At 36.3% G+C, this 14,090-nt stretch overlaps 1 protein-coding gene across 11 annotated transcripts in view; it reads right to left on the bottom strand.

The window, feature by feature from the left end:
• Positions 1 to 247: 247 nt before the first annotated feature.
• Positions 248 to 14,090, bottom strand: part of NBEAL1 (neurobeachin like 1) — an 86,132-nt gene continuing 72,289 nt past the window's right edge. For 8 of the 11 annotated variants that reach the window (XM_048061590.2, XM_048061593.2, XM_048061586.2 and 5 more), the window contains 6 exons: positions 13,869 to 13,963; positions 11,740 to 11,856; positions 10,908 to 11,069; positions 9,672 to 9,820; positions 8,756 to 8,985; positions 248 to 6,248 (listed from right to left, as the gene is read on the bottom strand). In XM_048061590.2, coding sequence (XP_047917547.1) covers positions 6,172 to 6,248; positions 8,756 to 8,985; positions 9,672 to 9,820; positions 10,908 to 11,069; positions 11,740 to 11,856; positions 13,869 to 13,963 — 830 coding nt within the window. In that variant the 3' untranslated portion in view covers positions 248 to 6,171. Of the gene's footprint in view, positions 6,249 to 8,755; positions 8,986 to 9,671; positions 9,821 to 10,907; positions 11,070 to 11,739; positions 11,897 to 13,868; positions 13,964 to 14,090 lie in introns of those variants that run through there. The other 3 variants (XM_048061594.2, XM_048061592.2, XR_007162497.2) reach the window with 2 other exon arrangements.

Consider the following 14,090-nt stretch of genomic DNA (forward strand, 5'->3'; position numbering starts at 1 on the left):
TGACATTTTTATTGCAATACTAGAGTAATAATAGAATAAGAATAGTCTTACTCTGAAATGTTCTGTACCTTCATGCATCTCCACTTTGATTCCTCCCCCATCAAAAAAGTTACCGTAACACAATTAAGTCAAGACACTGAGTCAGCTGTTCCTGCTCCCTTGTTTTACCTATGTAATAAAAGAATTGCTCATTTAGTGTACTCCCACAGCATTAGTTTCATTTTTACACTATTAATAAAGTGAGAAGTTATGCATTCAATTATTTTTATTGGCTTCAGACTCATGTTAAATATATACAATGCTGATCATGTACAAAAGTGTGCATGTTAAAAATTGTTAGGTTACAAACTTGCAAATTCCTAGAAAAGTGCAAAATTTTAAAACATCTTCCACCATGCTGTACAGAAAAAAAAAATCCATCATTAGCCAATATACACACTCTCAAAACATACTGATCAAACCAAAATAAGACATACAGTATACACTTAAAGCACCCAGAAGGGAGATATTGCACAGAAGACTAACAGCAAGTTTGTTACAGGGCCTGAAGGCTCATTTTTGAAAGCAGATATTTTCAACACTCCTCAGACCTAACATTTAATTCTTTTAAAAAAAAAAGGCATTTTTTTGGCATTTAAAAATCCATTTGTAATCTTGTAATTGCACAACGTGTAAGAATCAGAAGATACAATTAACTGTTGCTGTAAGTAAGGACTCTATTTGCACTGCCCCATTAGCTTTAGTAATTTAAAAAAAAATGCTGAGACATGTTGAAGTGTCTTGCTTACCAAATTTCATCACGCAAACCAAGTAGCAGCACAACTTCCAACAAAAGACTGACCAAAGGGAGGTAAGTCTTACAAGCAGTGTTTCTCTAATTTTATATTAAGATGCTCCTGCATAAGCTAAGGGTTGAATCAGAACTTATCAAGTTCTCCTTGATTTTTTTTTCCTCATGGCTTTAAGTAATAGCTCAAAGCTATATATGATTAAAGCAGTACTACCAGATACATGATTAAATTTAAACATTTCCTCAAGGCAAAAAATATAGCTCCCTCAACAGGAAATACTGACTAGATAGGAAATTAAATACACAAGTGGCCTCTAACTTCATTTAGATATATGATACATATGGCTGGATGTTTTATATTTCAATTTCAAGACACCTTAGCAGCATTAAACTATAATCTCTACTGACGGCCGTGCTTCTGGGATGAAAGGTAAGTTATGACATTGTGTCTGCACAGAATCTAGTCACAGACCTAAGCTCTAGAAATACCTTCCCAATTTCCCAAGTCCAGCAGACAAAAATAGAAAGCACACAAAACTGAAGGAATTCTCTCCTGAAGAAAAGTGAAATACTTATTCTATTTGGGCATTTTAGGTAAACAGTAACTAAAAGAAAAATGTGAGTTTTCTTCTACAGATGCACTGCAAAAAAGTGAATTAAAACTGAACAAAGGGTATCTTTGAATAAGCACCACAAGCAGTTCCTCACCTATGGGGTACTCCAGACTGCAATAAGATGAATAATAGCACTTGACTGAAAAGTAAACCTGTGCAGATCATGCTGAACTGCCACTCAGGCATCTGATGACTATAGTAGTGAAGAAGGGGACAATAATATTCTACCATTTTTTATAAACTGCAGTATCTTTTCATGAAACCCTGGCTTTCTTTAAAAGTATGTGCCTCCAAGAGCTATTAGTAATAACAAGGAGAATTTGATTCCTTAGGATAGGAAGGAAGACATCTTCCAATCACTGGAGTCTGACATCGGTAATACGATGAATCCACATGCATATGACTGCACAAAAACCTCCTCCTCCTAAAAGGTGGAAGTACGTCTTGTGTTACTGCCTGGACCTGCACAGTCTTAGCCAAATAAATGTGCACAATTTTAAAGCAATGCAAGTTAATACAATCTGTTGACAGGTTGCCTTTTCATTAACTTTGTTATAGTTGCTGTGCTGTTACTGATTTTTTACAGCACCAAATATGACTGACTGCAAAAACAATGTTCAAGTTCAGCAAGATGAATGAAAAGAAGTCTGCGGAAGTGTAGCACTATGTGGCATATCTCATTTGAGAACTATCCGCTTCACCCATCTATAATACTTCCTGAAGGTTTTGCTAATATATGCTGGTAACTAGATCAGAGAGTATATACTTGCACAGCTTCAGTCCATTCTCAGTAGAACTTTCACAAGCAACTGACTACTACCAAAGTGTCATGTTTACAACTGAAAACTACATAGGTTTTAAACCAAAAGGCATGAAAAGCCCATTCAAGAAAGCACTGAATACTTAAATTCCCACCAAATTAAATATAAATCTACATAGTGTTTTCATCTAGCAGTATTTATTAGATTAGGCCTTAGGTTCACATTAGGATACATATTTATATGCAGGAGAAATGTAGTTTAAGATTGGGATTATTATTTTGTGCTGGTGTTGGTAAAGTACACAGATGATAGAAGACATGGTTTCTAGATATCCTATAATTTAGTACTAGATAACAAGTATATTAATATGGTATAATTCGCATAAGTTAGATGCTACCATGAACTGCAAACTTTTCACTTTCTGAATGCTGGTATAGTATAAAAACTGCACAGATGAGATGAGATTCTTCACTATAGATATAAAAGAATTAAAAATACTATCAACAGTTACAAGAAAATTGTGAAAATTAAACATTTTTCTTGAAATAAGGGAGAGATGTCTTCTAAGTATCATCCTTTGGTATACACTTTTAAGTTCTATGGAGAATTTACTCAATACTGCTAGCTGCTTGATCTAGATTATATACAAGTATCAAAAGAAAGTTTTCAAGATGTGCGTGTGATATGTGTGATATATATATAGTTACACACATGCTTCCTTACTCAGCTTCAAAGATAAGTATATCTTTAGCTTTGATAAATATCATTAAGGTTGTTCCAAAAATCAAATGCAAGAAAGTACCACCAGGAAGGTCTTGACAAATGTAGTGTTATGAACAACTATGTTTATTCTGAATTCCTATTCAGAATTGTTTCATCTCACAGCTTTACTTTTAAACACTTAAATAAATATTAGTTCAAAAACAAAGGATAATCTTACTTCACAAGTACGCGTTTTTCTACATGAAAAGCAATATGGTGGGATCCAAAGCTTTACCTAACTTGAGGAAATCAAAAGGAAGAGGTCAGTTCACTAATACATAATAGACTGCAATTCAGTCGACCTTAACAGCTGATTGGAAAAATGATTTTCTACTTGAAAAAGACATACGAATAAATTCAAACAGAAACAAAATACCAGCTAATGCTCACACTTACCACCTGTATCTTTTATTTAAAGCTGTTTTTAAATAAAGGCAAAGTGCAGACCTTCAAACCTTTGGAGTCTTTCCAAAAACACTGTGATGGTATATACCCCTCATCCTCAAGGACCACGTAAAAGATGAAAAGGTAATAACGTATGTTGCCATTCTGCATAGAGCATGAAGTAGCTCAGAGTTCATCTCTCCCCATCCTCATTCTGCTGCTGCTTTGTACAGAGCACAAACTATTCTCAAGTCTGACAGCCCTGAAACCGTTCACATTTCAGCCCATCCCAGATATTTGTGAAGATCACCTAATGCTGATGATGCACTGAAATGACGGCACTCAAATGTCAAAACTCTTCACCATAAATCCTCTCATCCCCAATTATTTCAACTACATATTTTACTTAAGCTGACACCATGTATTCAGTATTCCTGAATATTAAATTACTAAAAAAATTAATCTCTCTTGTATAAACTTGTCTAAAACACAGTAGGATGATTTCAAACCTTTGTGTGATCTTCTGTGCAAGTGACAAAGATGTTCTCACCAAACCCTACAAAAGACCTATCTCGATATTTTTTCCACTTGATTCTGCTAACCTAAACCAAAATTTCCACTCCCTTCCCCTGCAAGCATACACTTAATCTCATATATGCATTTAAGCAGAACATATACGCGTACTTACAAAAAACGTCACTGCAATGCCCCAAATGATGTGCTTCTTTTTTCAACTTCCCACAACACAGAAGATTCTTACATTCAAAGCTGCAATTCTTACAAACTACTCTCAAAAGAGCTCCCCTGAAATCCCTTCTTCATGAAATCATAATGGACAAACATACTTCACATTCTCATATACACATTTAATACTTCCAGAGTATCCTTAGTATTCTCATTGGATAGACAAGTGATTAAAAACAGTATTTCACTTCGCTTTTGGAAATTTAATGCTCTCTTGGCAAGCAACTCAGGGAAATTATTCTGATTTTCTCCTGACAATCAGACAATCCAGTCTGTCACAGTGATTAGTTTGAATATTGCAACTATGGATAGACCCACTTGTTCACAAGGCTGATTTACTATTTCATTTACAAAAGAAAAAACAACACAACTTTCTTTACAGAGCACACAATCAGTCATTAAGAGGAGGAAGAAGAAACAGTTTTCGTGAAACTAATTGGACTTTTAAAGATCATCTTTTTTCCAGGGGGCAAGGATTAACTTTATTTCTATAAAGATAACAAATATTATGCCAAAAGTTAATGAAATGAGATTATACATAATGGAGTTCTCAGGTAGTTCAACGGGTCCCCAGTCACAGGGAATATCTGACAACCTTTACAGGAGGTACAACACATTCACGTCCATAAATAAATAAAAATAACAAAAAAGTGATGGCAGAGGGAAGAGATGGGTAGCCAAAAGGGAATATACTAGCTAGCAATCAATTAGAGCTCTGCCTTATATTTATACTGCCCTTACCCCAAAAGATGCAAGGGGAATATCTTCTCTTTTTAATAGACATACATACATGTATATACATATATATACACATAGACACATATACACACATGCACACATACCTTTGCACACCAGTCAAAAAAATCATATTTTTCACTCAGCACCAGGCTTTTCCAGCAGTATTGGGTTTATAACTTAAATCACTAACATTATAAAAACGCCAGCATGACAGGAAAACACAATCCCTTCTAACATCAAATATTACTTAACAAAAAAACATTCAGTAATGGCTTTTCCAAAATATAGCAACAAATCCATAACTATTTTGTTGTGTATAGAGCATGTAATGATCTGGTATTTTCTTCTCCCAGTTATTAAACACATCTTGGAAATGGATACATGATCTGTTTTCCTGCTTGTTTTACAGAAATAAAAATATGGATAACAACTGGTTTGGTGAATACCAAGCCAAGAAACAAACAGGTGCTTTTCCACTAAGTTGTCCTGCAGTGTTGTTTAAATGATTTTGCAGTGAAAATCTGTTGCCTTACTAATGAAGAACATAGATCTTTGACCAACAGGGATATGTGATTTTTCCTCTTATTTCTTCAAGATAGTAACTATATTATGGGATTTCTTAGTGTGCATCTTAGTCTACTTAATATAAATAATTTTCAGCAGCAAGTATTTCCTACCTCCTTCTGCTCCTTCACCACCTTCAACTTCTTTGAAGTTATTCATGTCTGTACTTTAAAGAATTTCTGATAATCAAGTAGTGCAACACAGATGTTCCTTGCAGAACAGCCTAAAACTGGAACTACATAAAGGAAGATAGCAATAGGCATTTACAGGAACAAATCACAGTAAGTTGTTCATTGGTCTAAAAAACATACTGAAAAGGTCATAATTGTCAGCTATCCCAGTTTTGAATCAGACCACTGCAACAGACAATTTTAGACAGACTGTTGGGGAATTACAGCGCTGTGAAAGCAATGCCAAATATCTTTCTTGTGATCAAGGAGCATCTGGCTCTATTCACCTTTAAATCAAATGGTACTTAAGTTCAATTAGCAAGCTTGGGTTTGGAGGTCTGGTGTTTTTGGTTTGTGTGTTTAGGTTTTTTGTTTTCCTGAAACACTGTTTTAGCAGCTGTTTAGAGAGGGATTTTTTGGTGACCAAATCAACACAGTTAAGGAAAAATGTGCAAGCAAGCTAACTTGCATGGGTACATACGCTTATTACTAAACCTCTACCATAGGTTCGTCTTCAACAGACTGTTAACAGTAGAGCCCCTGAAAGCTGAGATATACATTTAAAGTGACCAAAAGATTAAATATGTTTCTGGCATCCATGAGAAGGTAGAAGCAGCAATCACTTGGAATCTTGAGTGTTATATTCAGTCTCTCCTGACGAAATCTGGCTGAGCCGTTTGCTTGATCCCCACAGCTTTCGGGAAAGCTGACCTGAGCGCATCTGTTTAAAAGTAATTCAGAGAAACAAAAGGAAGGGGAAGGGATAAGGTGGATAAATTAAAAAGGAACTTCAGACACTGATTCTGGTGAAATGCAGACACTACAATGTACTGCATAAACAAAATTACACTAACAAAAGTCATTAAAAAACAAACCAAAAGTTACACTTAGGAATGACTCTTGGGACTGACAAAAAAAACAAATAACAGACAAAACACTAATCCCTGTTGTCTTTGACTTAGAACTGTTAAAGGGATATTGCCAAGTAATGCATATTCAATACTTAGCCTACTTTTAACACCCTAGAAACAGTGTTGAGTTTAGATATTTTGATTGGAAGAAAGAAAAGAGGTTAACGTCAAACAAAAATGAACCAAATTAGCAGAAAGGACACTTTATTTTAGAGAATTCAAACAGAAAATTGCTAGAATTTAAAAGGAAAAGATCACCAAAACTGATCCTTGAATATTTCTTTCAAGTGATGGAGTATCATAGGACAGTGATGACAGACTGAAAGAAGGAAAAAACAAAGGATATCTCCTGGTTTCAAATTTACACCATCTTCCAAAGATCCTAGGTGAAGTGCTCAGAGTAAAATTTAAACCAGAAATAATTCATACTGAATATCCTGTAAGTAAACATAGATAACAAGCAACCAGATGCCATCAAATCCAGCACCTGGTGAATCTGCCATCTGACAACAATTTATAAGAAACATTTAATTCACTTATTAAGTATAGGACTTATGATTGGCTAGTAGTAATTAACCTGGCAGCTGATTCGGTTATTAAATCCCTTGCAATTTAATAAACAAGATGCATGCCTTAACAGTACAAGCTTGAGAACCATTCCCAACAGTTAGTACTATGGCTAAGCTTGCTTAAAAACCGTATCATCACAGCAGCAAGGTTGTAGAAAAGGCACAATGCTGCTTACAGGTGATAATCCCACAGGCTTTTGCAACATCCCAAACAGCTAAGTGATTGTTAAAAATACAAAAACATTTATTATACTTCACTTCATAGTGGATGCTGTCTGTCAATGCAGAAAGACTAAAGGCCAATCTTAACACCAAGCAGCATTTCACTTTGTGCACAATAAAGAAGCTATCTCCTTTTAACCCTGTGGATAAGTATCACCATCGATAGTCAAAACTAAAGTGTCTTCTGTATAAGGATAAAATTCTACTAATTCCTAACTTCAAATAAATAAATAAATACCCCCTCCCCCCCACACGCACACATTTTGCAAGTATATTGGTCGATGCCATTATAGAAAACTAGAAAATCTGTGACATAATTTTGTTCCTCATATATGCGTGTGTATATAAATATATATATAATCTATTTACATGGATATTAAGCTTGCAGATCATCTGAGTTATAAACAGAAAATCCTGAAAAAAAAGTTGTTGGAAAACCTCTACATTCACAAAAGGAATCCAGACCTTGAAACAAAACCTTCTTCACAGTTAGAAAAATGTGATTAAGAACTGAAGAAGAGAGAACTGAAAGCCTTCAGTCTAATGAAATACATACATTTCAGCCTACAAAAGATATTTTCTATGGATTAGGAAACAGAAGTGAAAGTGACTTTAAAGCTGTTGTTACAAACATATGTTTAACAAAATCATAAGCAGCTCTTTATCAACTCTACAGTAGGAAAAAACTGTCCAGCTGGAAGGCAGTGGAAACTTCCCCTCCCTATTTGCTGCAACCAAAATTAGACTACCATTCCATGAAGCCTTTTTAAAGTATTAAACAGTGTATCTCCTAGCTAAAACATTTTCAAACACTGACAAATAAAGCTGCTCTGTTTTCACAACCCAACTATAAAATTAAGACAAACTCTTCTGGCATGTACTAAAGGTCATGCAAGAGTGGTTACCACAATTTCAAGTAAATACACTGCAGCACAATGGAAATCAAGTTATAAAGAGAGGCAAGTTTAAGTTAACTAAAGCACTTTGAAAGTTATGACAAGAAGTACTTAGAGCAAAACCTGTGTTTTGCACAAGAAAAAATGGGCATAGCTATTTGACAGATGGATGCTCTGTATTTGATATTGCATATGCAGTACCAACAAGTTTATATTCACCATATGGAGCACAGAGCATATGGGAAACCTACACAAGTAATTCTTTACGCATTACAATTAGACACTCTTAACAGAAAGTAATTTGTTTTCCCCAATGTCAGTCAATGCATATTAAAGGACATCTGATGGAAACCATAAAAAAATAAAAGAAGCTCGCTTTCTTTAGTTTCCATTTTTCTTCTGGAAAATTGTTTCACCAGAAAGTGGCTGACAACACTATCACATACAGAAGAGAATAGCTACTAAGATTTTGCTTATTCAGATGTCAGTGATAAAGTCTGCAAGTTAGTCCAGCTGAGCTTCCCATCTGCGATCCCTATATATCTTTGATTCTTTATGAGAAATTTCAGTACAGCAGTCTCAAAAGTTATTTCTTTCCCACTGAAAACTGAAACTTGCTCTTAAATTTACCCTGCCATAGAGGAGACCTCTTGCTCAGCTGGAAAGCAGAAATAAGTGAACTTCCCACTGTTCGGTAGAAAAAGTTCTTGATGGTGGGTTTTACCTCTGCTGGCTTGCCAACACCAACGATAATCAACTTGCCATCCTCCAAGCCAACAAGGATGTGGCTATACTCTTTAGTGACAGAAATGCAATGAATTGGTAGTCGCATGGCTAACGGGGAGATGCTCAGATTCAGGCTGAAATGAACAACAGACATAGAGAAAGTACATTATGTATATATATTTTTCATATTGAAAAGAATCACTTTGCAGTTGAGATCACAGACCATAGGATGTGCTATAAAAGAGTTTCTCAAGGATCCAGTTTGCAATTCTTCTTATTATGAACTCTTACAGAAAGCTCAAATCATACCTCAGAATACAGCTTCAATAAAAAGAAGGGGCACAGCAAGTTAAGTCAGAAAATTAAGACACTCTCACTGGAAGATCAGTAACATTAGTCCCACAGCTGCCTAAGTGACAAAGGTCACTCCCATTCTGAGAAGCAGTGGAGCTCTACAGAGAAGTGCAGAACTATACAAGGTTTGATCACAGTACCAAGTTGTTGAGCTCCCAGTGACTAACCAGACATGAGGACAACCACAACTTGCCTGCATTAGACACAGCTCTTCCTAAATTCTGTCAGCACAAGGCCTATGGTTGGGATAAATGCATGGGAGGAAAGTGGACTGGTACAACTTCTCATTTTCCATTCTCCCATCTTAGTTCCCCTTAGGTGTTTTTTTATTTTTTTTTCTCCAGGAATACAGAAAAAAGCAATTGCTACCACCTATAGCACCAAGCAGAATTGACATTACAACAGCCATTTCTAAATGAACCTCTGTATTTGCACCTCAATAATCAATTCATTGGTTGCACATTACCTGTAGAGATCCCGTATGGAAAGAAATCCTTGTAAGCTGCCCATCACAATATACTCGCCAGTCACACACATATCTGACACTTCCTCCTTCAGAATCTCAGAACTCAGATGCTTTCCATTGACAGAATAGAGATGTAACGCATTCTTATCCTGAATAAATCAAAAATAAATATATCACAGAGGACTGGTAGGCTTAAAAATGTATTATCTGTATATTTAGCTCACTGATAAGAGTTGACTTGGGCAGTAACCTACAGATAATATCACTGACAACAGCTTGCTTGTTGAATGATATGAGAACTGAGCCCATGTCTTACATGTAAGTGTACCTGGTCCTGTACAGAAGGTTTTGAAGTTACTCTTCATTACCTCTTGATGTAACATAAGATCCTACCTATCCATCTAATCAATTCAAAATTTTCTGGAAACATTCATGGACTTAATGGACAGGTCCTTGTCTTTTGATGTTTTTTGTTAAGGAAGAAGGAAAAAGCCCTCTTATCCTCAGTCTCCTCACCTCACCCTGAATTGAAAAGTAGAAGGAAACAAGTTTATTTTGTCAAACTACAGCTGGAAGCACTTTTTGGACAAGGCAACAAATTCTTGATGGATTAAAGACACAGCTAACATGACCATCTGAAGTTCTTCCAGCCTGGCAACACCTTGGTGTTTCATCTCTCCCCAGTCCTCCCAATGCAGCTAGCATGCCTATATCCAGTAAGTTTGTCTTACAGGAAAGTTCCCATTCTCACAGAAATCATAACAGTTCTACACTTAGAACAACTACACAGCCACTCATTAGACAGAATAAGCTATATAGCAAACCTTATAGTTGTCTCTCCAATCCAAAACTAAGAAACACCAGTGTAGTCCCTGGGCATCTTGCATCTACAACTCACTGCTCCCCTTATAAACCTCTATTTTTGTGTGTAGTGGAACTTGCAAAACTCCTAGTTTTGCATTTCAAAACAGCTCTCACAGGATGATTAATTAGTGCATGGCTGGGCATCTGCCTTGCAGGTGTTTGGAGATTCTTGTGAAACCTACAGGAGCACAGTATGTCTGTGATTTACCTTATCAAATTACACTAAAATTGGCTAGCAAAACTAAAAGAAAAAGGAAAGACATGTCATGATCAAAAAAGCCTCAGTTTTTAAGGAAATAAGGGTAAAATCAGGCAAATTTATGATTAAAATCTTCAGCAAAAGAAACAGAGGTATTCCATGAAGCTAAGTACCTTAAGAGTGGTCTTTCCTTCTATGCTAGTGTGGACAACTATATGGCCTTCCCAGGACACAGCCAGATTGGGAACAGTCAGCAGGAGGGAACTCTCACAAGGTGGTCGCAAAGTTCTCATGTACTGACCTTTCCGAATAGTGCGCATAATAACTGTCCCATCCTGCAGAGACCAAATTTAGGTAAGTTGTTGGCAGCAAACTCTGAGGTAAGTTACAGTAACAGGCAGAATGAGTATTTGAATAAAAATGAATTATTTTAAAAGTACTTAAAATCTTAACTGGAGATTAGGACTTCTGAGCTTTAGGAACCCTGCATGAGGAATCCTTCCCCCTCAAGGCCATGTACTGTAGGCATATGTAAAAACAAATGCAAACAGAGCAATAGGGGCAGGATAGACAACAAATCGGCCATTTTATAGGCCACATTTATGACTGGGCATGATGTGCATTACAGAGTTCAGCAGCCTGACAGTGCAGTACAGAAATGCAGAGCTTCAGTAAGCAAAGAGCCTTCAAGGTTAAGCAAGCAGGGAAGGAGCCGTCACAGAATTGTTTCTGCGAGAAGGTTCAGTTCTCCAAATAAGTCCATACACTTCAAAGCTCATCTGTACAAACTAGCACAACATGGGTAGCTGAGGCCTGTGCTGTGTAGAGCACTGTTTGAGACAGATTGATTTAAGTAGGCAGCAAGGGAGATGGCACATATGTTCTTGATGTGCCAGGTTGAAGAAGAAATTGTGAAATAGTCACATTTTTGGTATTATTCTTCAAACGTGCTCTAGGGTTTGACTGAAGAAATGACAAAGAAGGGAAAAGTATTAAAATTCTTACCTTGGATCCTGACACTGCCATGTCCAGTTCAGTGCTGATGCCAACACTTGTAACTTCATCAGTATGCCCATAAAGGATCTGTAATGGCTTAGGTGCCAGGCCGACAGGCACTCCTCCCTGAGAGTAACAAAAAGTGCAATGACACATTCTCTTGCAGCTGAAGGACAAACAAAAATAAGTTTCTGGTATCTTCAGCATCAGTTGTGCGGGATGTATATTTGACATAGGCCAAAACCAAAAGCACAACTCACCCATTGCAATTTCAATTTATTCTTTTATGTCAGCAGTCCTACTTACTGAAATCAAGGAATGAATGCACATACAGGTACTATGTGGACGTGAAAGACAGAATTACTTAGTCGATTTCTTTCTCTTCAGATGACTGTGTGTGCAACTACCACAGCAAGCAGTCCTAACAGGAGTCATTTGTCCATCCACCTACTTTTTCTTTGTCCATGTGTCTGGGCTTATTCAATTCTTACAGCTTACCCTGGAATTAAGCACTGCCTTCATAGCCAATCTCAAGGAATACGAAACCCATTTTTTGCTTAAAAATGAACGTAACTCTGTTCTATTTTCTAGGGGAAAACCAAGGAAATAATACTTCTAAGTGACTGCCGCTAGTATGATATAAAATGGAAATATTGCAATAATGCTCATTAAAAATATTAAGTTAATTGCTCACATGACTGCAGGATGTCAAAACAATTTAGTACTTTTGTTCCAGTGAGCATACTGTCAGCATATAAAGACTTATTCTCAGACCAGTTCTGAGGCAAGATCTGTGCTTACAGAGAAGGTACAGTAAATAGTTCTGCAGAGAACTCTCCAGTCTAGTTTGTGTGTTAGAAATCTGCCAACCAAGTCCTGAAATCCTGAAGCATACAGGAAATGCAGAACAAGTATCAGATTAAAGAGCTGGGAAAGAAGAAACAATACAGGGCAGAGAAGTAGAACAGAAGTTGCAGTACGCAGAACATTATTCTCACTTTGTAAAGACCAAGATAAAACTCTCATGAGAAGAATTTACAATACATAAAACATCACTTATATATCCGCTAAATAAAAAGTAGATTAAAAATCCTAAAGAAAAACAATTCTAAACAGTAATACTCTCCAGAGAAGGACTCGTCATTCAACTCACTCCGAAAAGATAAACTATGATGTTTCTAACATTTATTCTGTCTTGAGACAAAAAATACTGTTTTAAGCACTTAGGTCTTGCCTTTTTGATGACGCACTATTTGTACTAAGTACAGAATACGTCTTGAAAGAACTGTAAATACTCTCATCATAAAAGACAGCTAACTTTTTTTCACAGCATGCATCCACTAAACACAGTTATGTACCATTCTACTGGTTTAATGTGCTAACTTTAGGTTCAGTGGTAAGAACAGGGTGACATGACCAAATGTACTGTCCGTAACACATAACAGGCCCATTCTGCAATTAATGCTATTTGTACTTTTATGAAGCAGCAGAAATGAACATTTAAAATGCATAACAATGGAGATGCCTCACACTTTGAGTGTAAGTACACACATGCATCACACAACCTCTTTCACAGTGTGAAAGCAATATCAAAGAATTCTAAAATGCCAGCATAAATTCAGGTAACAGATTAGTGATGTCTTTGCTAACTCCTGGTTACTATGCATCAGTACTTCCCACAGAGGAAATACAATGTTAAAATGCAACTATTATAATTAGCAGCAGCCTAGAAATGTAAAAATCCTTAACTATAAGCATTGCTTTAGTATTTGTTCTAATTCCTGTAGTCTCAAGCAGTGTTTCTGTCCTCCCATTCTTCTTTCTGGACAATAGGGATGATACTTGCCTATCCTGAAAATAACCTGTGAAATCTTTGAAAGTGCCTTTAAATAGAGAAAAGTAACCTCAAAGAACCATCAGTGTTACTGTACTTTAGCTATATAGTAACTCATGTATATAGTAAATATTTCAAACATAGAAGATAATGGGACTAACAAAATTACTAAGTTAATCAGGTTTTGTGAGCTATTTTTCCCTGGAAAGCTGGCAGAAAGGAAATCAATGAACCTTCACAGCAAAACAATGAAACAAAAGAAGCATGCAGAAACAGCTTCTCAGAGTATGCCTATACAACATACCTGCTGAACTATTTGCCATATGATACAGGTAGTATCTCTGGAGCCTGAAATTAAATGGATTCCACAGTAATCTATTGCCAAGCAGGTCACAATATCTAGACAAAGAAAGGATAACAAGAAGTTGATATAGTTTAAGACTAATTTCTCCACAATTTGACAAAAAGCACACAAGATGTCAACAATGTATCCTCATTTACAGTCAGCATGAAGCATTCTGCTGTG

Source organism: Anser cygnoides, chromosome 6 (genome assembly GCF_040182565.1).
Source record: "Anser cygnoides isolate HZ-2024a breed goose chromosome 6, Taihu_goose_T2T_genome, whole genome shotgun sequence".
NCBI lineage: Eukaryota > Metazoa > Chordata > Aves > Anseriformes > Anatidae > Anser > Anser cygnoides.